This window comes from Aotus nancymaae, unplaced genomic scaffold (assembly GCF_030222135.1).
Source record: "Aotus nancymaae isolate 86718 unplaced genomic scaffold, 86718_ANA_hifiasm-v0.15.2.pri h1tg000090l, whole genome shotgun sequence".
NCBI lineage: Eukaryota > Metazoa > Chordata > Mammalia > Primates > Aotidae > Aotus > Aotus nancymaae.
The window spans coordinates 4,277,017-4,291,394 of record NW_026988505.1 but is presented as its reverse complement, the minus strand read 5'-3'; the positions used below and the strand labels follow the sequence as shown (position 1 = coordinate 4,291,394).

Sequence of the window (14,378 nt, the reverse complement as noted above, 5' to 3'; positions counted from 1 at the left end):
AGAAACATATTTGTTTGGTCAATGATATGCTATCCTCAATAATGATCTATCACTATCTTTTGGTTTATTAGGATTCAATTAATGGCCATCTCATTTGGTTACCCATTACATTATTCTGAATTTCTTTAATTAATTTTCCTCAAGATCTCAAAATGAAAAATATATTTCATGCTTTAAAATTGAAGCATATGAAAAACCAAGAGTGACATTTTCAAAAAATGTAGGACGGGGGCAACCCAATGGCACTTCAGCTCTTTTATCTGTGGCTCTACAGTTGCCAGTACAAACACAAAATAGATAACTTCTTAAAACTTGTTATCTAGGGCAGCTAACCTAATAGGGGAAAGAAAAATATTTTTAGTGTAGAGATAGCTACTATATAGCAATAGTTTAAATCAAATGACAGCAAATATTCCTATAATTAGAAAAAATGCTTCAATGACAATATTTTGTTAATACTATATTTTTTAGATAGATATCATTCAATTTTTTTAAAAAAAATCAAGAATAATTACTACTTTTTTACTAAAAGTTTTTAGAACAGCCTATTCTGCTTAGTCAATCTCAATGAAAAAAATTAACTCAACAATGAAACTCAACTCTGCAGCAATAAAAAAAATAGCAAGACTGTCTCTCTGATGAGGGCTGCTTTAGAGAGTGTTCCTAACTGCACCTTTTCCCTAAACAATGAAATTAGCAGTTGAGGTAGACAGGAGGAGGGACAGCCACTGAGGTCAGAGAACAAAGTCTAGCAGCTTCTTTAGCAGACTTCTGACTTAAACACCAAGCTTAGTTTGCATGATTTAAAGGAGGCCGCCCATCGGTTTAGCTGATTAGTGTTTAGTCCTCTTTAGTGCAAAGAATATTACCTTGCGCAGAAAACTATCTGTGGGAACACTATCTATGCAATCACAAATGACCCAGTTTTCATTTAGAATGAAATTTCCTCATGCCCCAATAACCCCAAATATCACCAGGGCTGTATTATAATTATTACCAATGCAGATGGGTTGTATGCCGCTCCATGTGCCGTCAGCTTGGCAGATTCTTCTTGAAGATCCCACCAGTATAAACGGAGATTTGCACTGGAAGAAGACTTCAGACTTAAAGGTGAAACTTTTCCCACTAAGTCGCCCTTCTGCGGGGGTGCCAGGGTCTCCGCAGAACACAGCTATGGAAAACAACCAGGAAGAAGTCAGCCTTCAATGTTCCTGGATCAGCTTCACCAACTGAGCTCGCTAACTAGTTTCAGTTAAATCTGTAGCTTTAACTATTAAACAAGGAAAAGACTAAAAGGAGGCTGGGCATGGTGGCTCACGCCTGTAATCTCATTTTGGGAGGTGGAGGCAAGTGGATTGCTTGAGTTCGGGAGTTTGAGACCAGCCTGGGCAATATGGTAAAACCCCATGTCTACAAAAAATACAAAAATTGGCTGGGCATGGTGGCATATGCCTGTAGTCCCAGGTATTTGGGAGGCTGAGCTGGGAGGATGGCTTTAGCCCAAGAGAATGAGGCTGTAGTGAGCTATGACTGACCCACTGAACTCCAACCTGAGCAACAGACTGAGGATCTGTCTCAAAAAAGAGACTCTGCTCTTGGGCAACACAGTCTCAGGTTTGAGTTTTTGTATATTGTAGGGCTATTACTCCCAACCAGGAAGGTCCTCAAGATGTAACCTAAGGTGTGCCCTGATGACCTGGCACTGTCGCAGCCCTACACTCCTGTAACGAGTGGAACAAGTTCTGCTGTGGAACTTACGCAGGCACTGGGGGACCTCTCCTTTCCACACCCCGTGACCTTCGCAGGAGAGGATGGCAGAGTGAGAGAGCTGGTAGCCTTTCACGCAACTGTAACTTATGCTGGAGCCCCAGTGGAAATCCGTTCCCTCCACTGTTCCATTCTGCACGGGCGGCGGCTGGGGACACAACACGGCTGTTTCCAAAGAACAAACAAGATCAACATTCTGGAGCTGCCACTGCAGCTGTGATGTTCAAACGACTCACATTTTAATTTTACCTGAATTACAAAAGATATCTACATAGGTTTTTTAAAAATACAATAAAATAAAGGAATTTACAAGGAAGATACTACATCAAAATAATAAAACTTTTTAGAATATTTCTTCATTAATATAGGTCAAGTATATAAAAGCAAAGTCATGTCAAAACATATAACACTGTAAAATAAAACAGGACTGAACATGACATTCTCAACATATACAAGGCCAAGCAAGGAAGAAACATTCTAGTGTAATTTGTGCCTTTTTATGATGGTTACCAAGGACAATTCAAATGAGGAGTTGGTCAGATGACACAAATTTATAGGCACAGATGGTAAGAAATTTCCTGGCCATCTGTATTTCTTATTTAAAGATGGTACATAGTTTCCAGAAGACACAGTTTGTCCATCTATTTGCTGAATGTTTTTTTTTTTAGAAATGCTTGTGTGATTAAAGCAGATCCTGTGAAATGCCACTTGCAAGTGTTTCATCACAGCCTCGGAGCCTGATGTCTACTTTGTGGAAGTGAGAACAAGAACCTGGTTTCTAGGGAGGATTTCCCCATGGGTGATGTCCCCACAGTTCTACCTTCACTCTGGAAATCATACCAAAATGCATACTGTGGGGGCAAAAATTCAAAACCCTTTGTCTAAAATCCTTCTTCTCTGGAGGTACAAGAGTGTCCCTAATTTTTGAAATTAATGGAAGTTTCCAAGTGACCCTGTAGGTAACAGGAGGCATTATAAGAGAATAATTGCCTGCCTGTCTGCATTTTGTGTGTTCAGGCTCATGCCTTCTCATGTGAGAAAGACAGGCCAACACACTCAAATCACACATGCAACTCAAACGTTGGAAATGGGTCCTTCTCTCACCACTCCACCTTCTACTGATCCATTCACTTGTCCAACAAATCCTTCCTGAACCCCTACAGCGAGGGCTGGGGAAATGTGTGCTCTGGTCCAAGGGAATGTCCAGGGGGAGGCCCCAGTTGGAAGAGACCTGAACTACATGGGTCCCCGGGGGGTGGGGAGAAGGCGGAAATGGGAGGAGACATGTTCAAGGAGGGACAGAGAGAGAAAGAGGTCCCAACTGGTAGGGCCTTGCTGGTCATGGTGTTGTTATAAACACACTGGGTACTAGAAAGAGGATAAAAATTCACACAACCATGCAGAAAGTCTATTTTATTAGCAATTTCCATCATGACCATTTGACCTGAACACTGACAACACAACTTAGTGCATTTCATTAAACGTTTACCTAGTGTCTGTTATATAGCTGATGTAGTACTAAGAGTTATGACAAACAGAAGGGAAGGCAAAGAGGTCCTTCGACTCTACTGGGAGAAGAAAGCAGGATGGTCCAAGGACACACCCACATCAGAGGAGAGGGAAAGCAGTGTTTTTGAAGCATCCAGGTCACATTTAAGCCTCACATCATGCTGTCTACACAAAACCATCTGTCTGGCAGACCCCACTGGTGACAACACTTTCTCCATTAAGCTCTGAGTGTCCTAGCTCTCCCTCTCTCAGTATTTTATTTGTTTCTAGTCTAATAAAGAGGAGAACGCCACCTTCTTATGTTTGGCCACTGGCAACTTTGGAGCCCTGCTCTTCCCCTCTGCTTCTCGTACTTCTTCTGCAACAGCTGATAAGAAAGACTGGATAGTTCTTTGCTTCTGGTAAATAAGCCATCACCATGCAAATCCCTGGCCCTTGTACAGCTTGCCCTCAGCCCTACTTCCTGGTCACTGAAAGAGCCCAGTCCACTAACTCTGCTTTGCTGAAGCCGCCTGGATGGGCTTGAGCCTGCCTTGATTCGCCCAGAGGGTCCTGTCGCATGAGTCATAAACCTCTTTCTGCCTTGTCGGTGAGTGTCACCTTCAGTCTCGGCAACCAAACCCCACGAAACTTCACGGTGCTAACACTCTCTACCAGTACTCTGCCATTACCAGGTGATTGCTTGTCTCTCCAACCTGCCTCTAAATTCCCACAATTAGATTCACCATTATATCCACCATGACACCAAACACAGCCAGGGTCACAGGTTTACCCAGGACAGCAAAGCGTTGGGGTTCAGACAGACTCCAGAGGTGGCGTGACCATCACGTAACCCTGACATCTCCAGTTCCTGGTTTGTGATCCTAAGCCTGTTCCTCTACCTCTCTGTGAGTTAGTTTTTCCATCTGTAAAACTGAGATGGAAGTATTCTAAAAATAAAGTGATTTAATAGTTGCAAATTGGTCTTCAAGAATTCCTAGCCTCTAGAAGGGCTACATAAATGCTTGCAAAATTAAAGCATAATTCACTGAAGACTTCTACACATATCTGTAAAACCCAAAGAGTCATGACACAAACCTTTACAGACAGGTTTGCTCTGATTCCACGTGCCATCTTTGGTACAGCGAATAGTGGCTGACGTGACCGGTTCCATGAGGTAGCCAGGGCTGCACTGGTAGCTCACAGTCTTGTTGAAGGTGAAGTCAGTCCCAAACTGGATGCCATTTGCCAGTGTGCCTGGATCTCCACAACTTATAACTGACAAACAGGTAACAGGAAAGAATCAGAAAAATTCATTTATCATGAAATGAATGTCATCATTTCTATTCAGGTTACTCTCTTTGAGCTGTTATTGAGCATGGTTAAGCAGTGAATTAATAAAGCATACTACCCTCTGAGATTTCAGACTCGCTGTCAGGGGGGACACCTGTATTTTAAGAATCACTCATTTCTATCCTGTTGGCAGCTGGCTGTGCAGATGCGGGCTGCCACCCCTTGACTAGCCCCTAATTAGGCCTGGTGTGTAATCAGAAGCACAACACGAAGCCTGCAGTCAGAGAACCAAAGACATTTCTTCTTTCTCCACAGAGTCAATGGTCTCTGGACAGAGAAAGTCTGGACATTTTTTGGCTTCAATTTGACAATGTCTGACCCAACTGGCCTTTTAAAGTAGCTTCAGCCATACAAATAAGAAAGTGGAGAAAAATCTTAAAGTAGCTAAGAAATAGAGTCACAATATCACACACATAGTTTTCCTTTTTTTCTCTATGAGTTAAGAAAAAATCAGTATAACACCTTAAAGTCAGTTTTTTTTTCCCGATGGAGTGAACTTCATATTCATAGTAATGTCTGATTCTACCCTGATGTCCAGTTACTAACTTGTGCAGTCGGGAGCAGTGCCTGTCCAGGTCCCATTGGCTGTGCAATGCCGCGTCATTAGCCCTGAGGTCTTGTAGCCTTCCCAGCAGGCATAGATGACCGAGCTGGAGAACAGAATGCCATCGCTGCTCACAATCATTCCATTGGTGGGAGTGCCAGGGTTGCCACAGGACACAGCTGTCAAGCAGACAACAACAACAACACACACAGTGAGCGACCCGGGATGAAAATAGCAAACACAGGAGAGCAGTGGTTATCGATGCAATAGAGCACGCATTTATTACAAAAACAAAGCATGTAATCCTACGGGAGTTCCTTAATATATGCCTCATTATGACTCATGCGTTATTTTATCGATTAGCTATAAATATAAAAATAACCTTTCAATGTATCTTTTCTAAAGTGAATTACTTCCAGACAAATTAAAACACGAGTTAAAGCACCGAAAGTACAAGACCTTGCTGTTTGGGGATGGGATGTTTTCAACAGCCTTGCTATTTGAGGATTGAATGCTCTTAATACCATGACAGAATTATTGTGATTTTTTTTCGAAAGAATATCTATGATATTAGCAACACAAAAGCATCTTCCTTTAGGTAATCACTGCGTTTTTAAAAATCTAGGCAGTTCAGGTCACATTTTACATCTCTAGGAGAATTCACTTTGGAAAATAAAGCAAGCCTCAGAAATATGAATGACTGCACTTTAACTGCTCTGTAAAATGGTGTCCTCAATATTACCAGATCTAATGGCAGCTGTGTTAATTGGCTTTGACACGACTGAACTTTGTATTTCTCTCAAAAGGCTCTTAATGCCACGTAGAGGCAGTAAGACCTCAATTAATGATGGCGAGTGCAACAGGTCTACTCTCTGTCTATTTTTTATGCTCTTTAGCCAGTAAACAAAGTTTAGCTGCTGCTGGGTACTATTCAGGGTGAACATTTCAATCTACGATTTTTTTTTTTTTCCTTTTTTAGTTCAGCCTCTTTACCAGAAAGATTGCTATATTTTCTCCTTGGCACTGTCACAATAATATACAATAGGCAGGTAAATAAAGGATGTGGCCCTTGGCTGGTTTCGATAAGAATAATATCTATCATGAGACTGCCTCCGAGAACCATCAAAATATTTAAAAATACTTTTGCACATTTGATTGATCCAATTTCAAATCTGGCCTGGAGAACAAAGGTACATTCTTCTTCAAAACATTGAAGAAAACATCTTGCAAAATTTGCACAGCATATAAAAGTCACTGTACTGGGAGTGGAGGGGCTACCTTCCTTTTTACATAGAAAAAATGCACTTGTGCTCAGGTTGAACTGGATCTTGTTGGAAAAAGTACTACAGAGTGCCCATGCTGGTGCTTCCTGCACCAACGCTGATGGCAGATGTAAGTATTCAATCACAGTCCTCTTCTCTGATGGCTCAGATTTAACTTCTGATCCTTTCTAACACAGATCTATTAGCAGTTTCCTGGTTGGCGTATGAGTTGGGATATATTTACCAATCCAGAAGCAGATAATATTTAAGGTTCTCTAAAACTTGAAAGTTTTGTGATGACTATAATATATATTAAAATTTCACATTGCAATAATTAAGGGCTGGACTATCCAAGACAACTATTCATTTAACAAACATTTATTCATCACGTAATGTGCAACAGGTACTGTGTAGATGTGCTAACGGAAAGCCTGTCACAGAAAGGAATGGCATTTGGTGCAATTCACAGTTTTTCTTTTCTTTTCTTTTCTTTTCTTTTTTTTTGAGACAGAGTTTCGCTCGTTACCCAGGCTGGAGTGCAATGGCGCGATCTCGGCTCACCGCAACCTCCGCCTCCTGGGTTCAGGCAATTCTCCTGCCTCAGCCTCCTGAGTAGCTGGGATTACAGGCACGCGCCACCCTGCCCAGCTAATTTTTTGTATTAGTAGAGATGGGGTTTCACCATGTTGACCAGGATGGTCTCGATCTCTTGACCTCGTGATCCACCCGTCTCGGCCTCCCAAAGTGCTGGGATTACAGGCTTGAGCCACCGCGCCCGGCCGCAATTCACAGTTTAACAAACGAAAAGAAGACAGTGATGTTATTGTCATCTTGTGTTCTAATTATATCTGCTATTCAATCGTATGTGTAAATCTTCAAAACCCACCTATGTAGAACTAATACTCAAATGAATCGAATAATTGATGAAAAATATTCAATTCAGTTTGTAAGCAAACTAAAATGTTAGTTAGCTAATACTGTTAATGAATGAGTACCATCATAATGCTGTCCTATTATTGAGAAAGTCCCCTCAAATATTGTACAGTGTAAAGGACAATTCATGATTAGTTTTCTCTTTTTTCTGGCTGACAAAAACCACTTTTACTCATGATAATAACTACGAAAATGACTAGAAGGCAATGTCAACATCTCTGCTTTTATTTTAATGCAATGATGTAAAATTATAAGAGAGGACTGACACTAAAGCTAAACAATAGATTAAATTTAGAGGAGAAGAAAGAAAAATAAATTAGAAGAGAAAAAATAAATTAACCTATAAGTTTAAACTTTGCCATATTTTCTGTTTCTTGAGTTTATTTTCCTTTGAAATACGCTTTTATAAAAAATACATTTGGTTAATGTGACTTCTTCAGCTAAAACATATTTTTCTTTAACTCAGTTTACAATAACATTATACTTATTTTAAATATACTTTATTGTTTACAAATATTAGTACTGTTCATTTTACATGCTACCTAAGAAAAATTGCTGTTAAATTGAGTTAAATAGATGTGACTATTTGCTCATGCAAGCTAAATAAACCTGAGCAATCAATTTAAATTCCTTAGATGTACTGCCTTTAACTATAAAATGAGTATTATAAAAATACTTATTCCCACCTGTAACAAAATTACTCATGCTGTATGTGAAATGTCTAGTATGAGATGTGATGTGTTAGTGTTAGCAATGAGGTGGCTTGTAGCTTATGCTATTGTTATTTTCACCATCATATTTTAGTCATATAATGCAACTTCATGAGATAGATCCACTTGAAATGTTAAGTTTGAGCCTATGATTAAAAGGCTAGATTGCTAACAAAAGCAACTATGATTTAATATGATGGAAATATATCTGCAATATAAATTCTTTGAGTTGAGGAATTTTACATGGCTTTTCATTTTGAATTATAATTTCCTCCTCCTTTTGACAATGTATTCAATTTACCATCAGAATCTAATTTTTTGACAGAAGATTTAGAGGAGATAATCTCATTGGCTTTGAAATAATCTTAACTAGGGGACTAGTCAAGTCATAGCTAGTCATAGAAGCTACACTTCCTGGAAATGCAACCACTGGTAACATCTTTTTTCACTGACAATAATTCACACTTCAGTGATTTGTACCTATGATAACAAGTAAGAAACACAATAAAAACCTACAGATTCTCCAAAAAGTATTTCAAACTTTTGCTGGGGACTCTGTGTGTGTGTGTGTGTGTGTGTGTGTTCACTCATTGATTTTAAGATTTGTATACGTAATTTGCTGTTTTATTGGTGTAACATCTATTGCAGTTGGCTTAATCAGCTTCCCATGATGTCTGTATCATATAATGCAGTTTTGGAAGTAGTCAATTTTGAGGGTCATGGCATATTTGAGAAATATTTTCAGCATTGCAACATTTTTGTAACTTTTTCATCTGTATATGCTTCTTTTAAGGTCTAAGTTTTAAATTTTTTTCATGGAAAACTTTACATTTCAAACTCTAGAAAACCAAAATGCTATTTTAAAAAATACTTTGCATAGTCTGATTTAGGTACATTGGGAAGTGAAATGCAGTTAAGTTCTCTTATTCAAATAAATCAATTTATGTGTACTTCAATGGAATAGGACTCATAGTGTGCCTTCATAGCCCAAAGAGTGAGATTTCCAAGGAAAGACATTGTTCACTCTCAACTGTTATAATTTTGTTCATCTTGTAAGTTTTCAAAACTGAAATCCTTGAGGTAAACATGATATAAAATGTGCAGTCTCAGTGAATGGCTCTCTTTGATAGAATATTTTGTATTCAGCTTTCCGGGAGTGTCAGAGTCTCTGCTCAACATACATCAAGTTTAGGCTGCACACCAGGGTTTAAGCTCAATTATTGCATTTGGTATTCTTGAAAACAGAAGTATTGTCCTGCTTTTTATCAGCATCAGATTCTATCTATAAAGTCTGAATTATTATTCCAGAACTTATTTATGGACATGCAGGCCTCTTTGTAACTACCTTAAATTTTAAATAAAATACTTCTGATGATTGATCTCTAAGCCTCTCTGTTTTTAAACAAAGGAGAATTAAGACCCAGAACCAAGACTTTGTGAACTCTACCTAGAATCAGGTCTAGAGTCCAAATGTCTCAACTCATGAACCATGCTGCTTTTCTAAAGTCCTGAATGATAAATGCTACAGATACATTAAACTATTGTTAAATGTGATTTATGAGAAATGTTGAAATTTTAATATTGAAATTGTTTTAATTTTTTGGCAACATTTTTTCTAACACCACACTTTTATAATTACAGGATTACACAAATTTCGCAATAGTAATATAAGCAACCCTTACACACCCTTTAGTCAGATTCACCAACTATTTACATTTTGCTCACATTTTTTTCTCTCTTTCTCTCCAAATATGTATATTCTGAAGTATTTGAGTATAAGTTTCATTACAGTTAAGTATTTCAGTATGTATTTCCTATGAACAGACATTTTCTTATACAACCACAGTAAAATTATTAAAAGCATGAAATTTAACTCTGATGTAATGTTGTCTCATACACATCCATGATCTAAGTTACTTTAAGGTCTTGAACACATTTTTAATAGTTGCCTTAGTGTCCTGTTAATACATATATGGTATTATTTTACATATGAAATTAATGTTACATGGGTTATATAATATAGATTGATCACATACATATATTATTTCTATTTATCTATATAGAATGTATAATACAGGAAAGTACAATGAAGATTAAGGAAATTCGACTTAAATTTCTTGTAATGATAGTGTGTATGTGAGCTTATTCAAGTTGGTCAAATTATATGGAAATTGTTTCATACATACAAAAATACATATTGAATTAATTTGCATAACCTTTTTAGACTCAAAATTCTATTGAGAAATTTGCTTGTAAAGAATTCCTAACATTTACCGTTCTATCTGTCTGAGTTCTAAATCAGGTTTTGAACACTGAATACATGGTTACCATCACCTCTCAGTTCACCTTTCCTGGAGGCTACATTTCTGATATACAGTGCCGTGTCTGTGGCAATTCTTACTGTCATTACTGGAGCATACCACCACTTCCTGCTATGCCTCTCAAACATTAGAATCAAATAGACTCACTCCAAAATATTTCACAGAATATAACTCCAGATTCCTGTGAAATGCAGTGCTCCAAACATGGGCCACCAATGGATCGAAAATGACATGTGAATGAAGCCTGCTTCCAGCCTGCAGAAATTCCCATCAGTGATTTGCATTGATCCTACTCATCACTCGGGAACCCCACTCAGTCACTGCCAGGATCTAGAAAATGCTGGCAACAGCACACACAGACTATCATTGGGAGAAGATGAGAAGCTTTTGTGTTATGAACTTTCAAACAATAAGGATCTGTGTGATGGGACCTGTGGACACTAGGAATCCTTCCATGCACTCAGTCATGATTTTTGATGATGCTTTCACAAATTTTTTGGGGAAAAGTTTTTATTGTACAAATAGTATAAATCTCTAGTATTTTTGTAGAATTTTTCCAGGCATTTTAGAATGAGTTGTGTGGTTTTAACTTTCAAGGTAGACTTCAAGGCTTGTGGTTACTCACCCTCGCACACCGGCTGCAGTCCTGACCATGACCCATTGAGCAAACACGTGCGCTCAGGGGAGCCCCTCAGCTGGTGCCCCATTTCACAGGAGAAGCGGAGAAGACTCTTTGTCTTAAATTCATCCCCAAGTCGAGACCCATGTGCTGGGGTCCCTGGATCACCACAGAATCCAGGATTATTTCCTATTGAAAATAAACACATATGGCCATCCACAATTGTGTTAGATGTGTTTTAAGCAGAGTTGTTACATTTAAAGATAATGAAAAGTGGTTGAAATTTGTGTTTAACATGAGTTACATTGACACAACATTCTGGCAATCATGTTACAAATAATTTCTTTGTGATAGCCCCAGAATGAAAGAATTTGGGATGTTGCTCCTGTGTTACTAAATTCACAATAGCCTATTCAAATATGGCTGTGAGAATAAATAGCATTTCCTTTGGAAGGAGGAAGATGCTGGGAATGGTAAATGCATCAAGTGTTCACTGAAAAAGTAGGTAGAGATAGCAAAAGGAAAACGGGGCCTTAAGTAAACTGGGAATGTAAAAAAAAAAAGTCAAATGAGAGGTTTAATTCTTCATGATTGTGTTCCAGAGTTGCTGGTTCATTGAATTTAAATTGTTTAAGAAACATTCTTGAGAAAAAAAATTTTTTTTTTTCAAACAGGACCAATGTGGTTAATGATGATAGTGGTGGGGAAAATTAAACACATAAAAAAGAATAAAGAGCAAGCAGGGACACCTGGAGCCATGGCAGGCAAGAGCCTCCTCGCAAATGTGATCCAGACACTCCCGGAACCCCTGGAGGAGGATGTGTAAAGTGATGATGTCTAATGATAATGTCGATGATGAAGACAATATCTATAGCAGCGGTGTGTTTGGCTAGAAATGGAATGATAATTTCAAATAGGTGCATAATTATAGGGCATTTCAAATAATTATAAGTCATCATTATTTGAAGTCATTGAGAGGTTATTTGACATTTGCAATTGTGTGAATCCCCTGTGAGCCACTCACCTGTGCAGTGGGGCAGCGATCCGCTCCAGCGACTGTCTTCCTGGCACACCCTAGTGCTGTTGCCTACGAGACTCTGGCTCCCTCGGCATGAGTAGTGCACGATGGCACCATACGTGAACAGCTCCCCAGTGAGGACAGCATTGGCAGGGACCCCTGGGTGTCCACACGATATAGCTTAAGAAAAGAAGAGAAAATAAAACAAATCAGGACAACCTTCCAGTGAAACCACTTTGTATTGGTAAATCTGCCATACAGACACCCATACCAACCTCATCTATTAAAGAAAAACACCTAAATATTATGATATAGCCCTACAGTTCCCTTATGTAATTTGTGAGAAATATACCAATTTTCAGATGACGTGTCCTCCTCGAATTTATTTACTGGAAAGGAAAGGTTCTGTCAATGAAGTTTTGTTTTGTTTTATTTTGTTGAGTAGCTTTGCTCACAATGGAAATTTACATGTGGGTTTTCAAGGAGATAGCCATACTGACTACATTTTTCCATCGACCCTTAACTATATTTCAAATGAACAGTATTACAGGAAATTTGAGAAAGTAACATCGATCCATCAAAACTATTTCCACTATTTTTTCAGTTAATATGACATTCATACACTTTGCTTTGGGACACGATTCTGTCAAATATGCTTCATCTTCAAGTTCACATGTGTAAGAAAATCATTCTAACAATTTATCTTTGAATAAGTGGCAGTCTAATATGTATAATTAAAATGATACTCAAATATTCATTAATTTATTCCTCTAATTGTTCTACAAAATAATCTCAGTATTTCCATTCATTTCCTTGAAATTATACCAAATCAGGCCCAAAATCTATTTATAAATATCCTTCAAAATGGCAAATTCTGCAAATTAATATAGGACAGTGAAGGTTTATTTCTTTTTTTCTGTACAGTACCAAATGAGGGCTAGCAATGGACAAATTTTTACCTTTGTCAAAAAGAACTAACTGAATTGAGACTACCGAAGAATTACTCAAAGGGGACTGCTTTAATATTCTAGAGTAATTCCATTTGGTAATGAGATACTCAGAATCGTTATCAACCAGAGAGGTAGATTTGAATGTCTGGAAGCCATGGCCATCCACTGAGTCACATTGGCCCTCACTTTCTGTCTTATATGGACATTGATTAATTGGAGAACCAGATTTTATTCACATAGAGTCCGAAAAAGAAGCCAATTAGGTCTGAAACAGTGAAATGCTAGATAACTGACCATTTCCAGGTAAAATAAGAGATGAAAAAGAAAGCCTTCCATGAAACAATGTCACAGCAAAATCAGACCTGGAGCTCAGCTGCTCTAGAGTATGGAAAAGAAAAGGCTCCCCTGAGATCTTTGGATTCCCAAAGTCATGGCAATTCCAACCGTTGACAACAAGAGGAGGGATCTGGCCACCAAGGAAAAGAAGAGCCAGCTGAACCCCAGCTCCTGGAGATCTGAAGCACATCAGCATCAGTACAAAAATAAATGGAAGTCTCACATAAGCCAGGGGAGACGTAAAAGAAATGTTCTGGGAAAGACAAAACTTGACCAATTTCATGAAGAATTCGCATGTTGGAAGGCAAGGACAACGAGAATGCAGATATAATATGATGAAGATCGTAACACATCTGTAGATGCATTGTTTGTTACATAAGGCTGAGAATTTTTTGAAAGTTATCACTCTCTTCCTCAAAAGAAATTAATTGTATTGTTAAAGTTAGACTTTGTGATGAGTTTCCGTGTAGATTAGAGGAGTATGAGGGAAACTCACTTGGAGGAAAAAAAAATCTCCAGTACTAACCCATTCTCAAATTATACTTCACAATGCTATAACTGAAAAGGCAAGAGACATTATCACCTTTATTGCATGTGTGGTAAACTTGGTTCATAATGAATTTATCATTTCCTTTCTCATTTTTACTTTTAATTTTTTAGAAATGGGGTCTTGCTTGTTGGCTAGGCTGGAGTGCACCGGTGCAATCATTAACTTCTGGCCTCAAGTGATCCTCGCACCTCAGCCTCCCAATGTGCTGGGACTATAGGCATGTGCCACCATGCCACACCAGTTTTTAATTTTTTATTTTTTATAGAGATGGAATCTGGCTAGGTTGTCCAAGTCGATCTAGAACTTCTGGCCTCCAGAGATCCACCTTCCTTGGACTCCCAAAGCGCAGGGACCACAGGTGTGAGTCCCTGCACCCAGCCTTTACTTTCTTTATGGATGCAAAATGCATAGGACAAATATAAGATTTTGCTTTTAAGGATTGCATTGCTTCTGCCTAATTTCAAAAAGACTAAAGAGAGTAACACCTTTTCCTAAATCTTCAGAGTATGATCTTAAAAGATGATTCT

General features: G+C 38.4%; 1 protein-coding gene across 1 annotated transcript in view; it reads right to left on the bottom strand.

The window, feature by feature from the left end:
* CSMD1 (CUB and Sushi multiple domains 1) overlaps positions 1-14,378 on the bottom strand; it is a 2,129,340-nt gene that overhangs the window by 24,458 nt on the left and 2,090,504 nt on the right. The window contains exons 56-61 of the mRNA XM_064369795.1: positions 12,022-12,195; positions 11,004-11,186; positions 5,155-5,331; positions 4,354-4,533; positions 1,759-1,932; positions 998-1,171 (exon numbers count right to left, since the gene is read on the bottom strand). Coding sequence (XP_064225865.1) covers positions 998-1,171; positions 1,759-1,932; positions 4,354-4,533; positions 5,155-5,331; positions 11,004-11,186; positions 12,022-12,195 — 1,062 coding nt within the window. The remainder of the gene's footprint in view (positions 1-997; positions 1,172-1,758; positions 1,933-4,353; positions 4,534-5,154; positions 5,332-11,003; positions 11,187-12,021; positions 12,196-14,378) is intronic.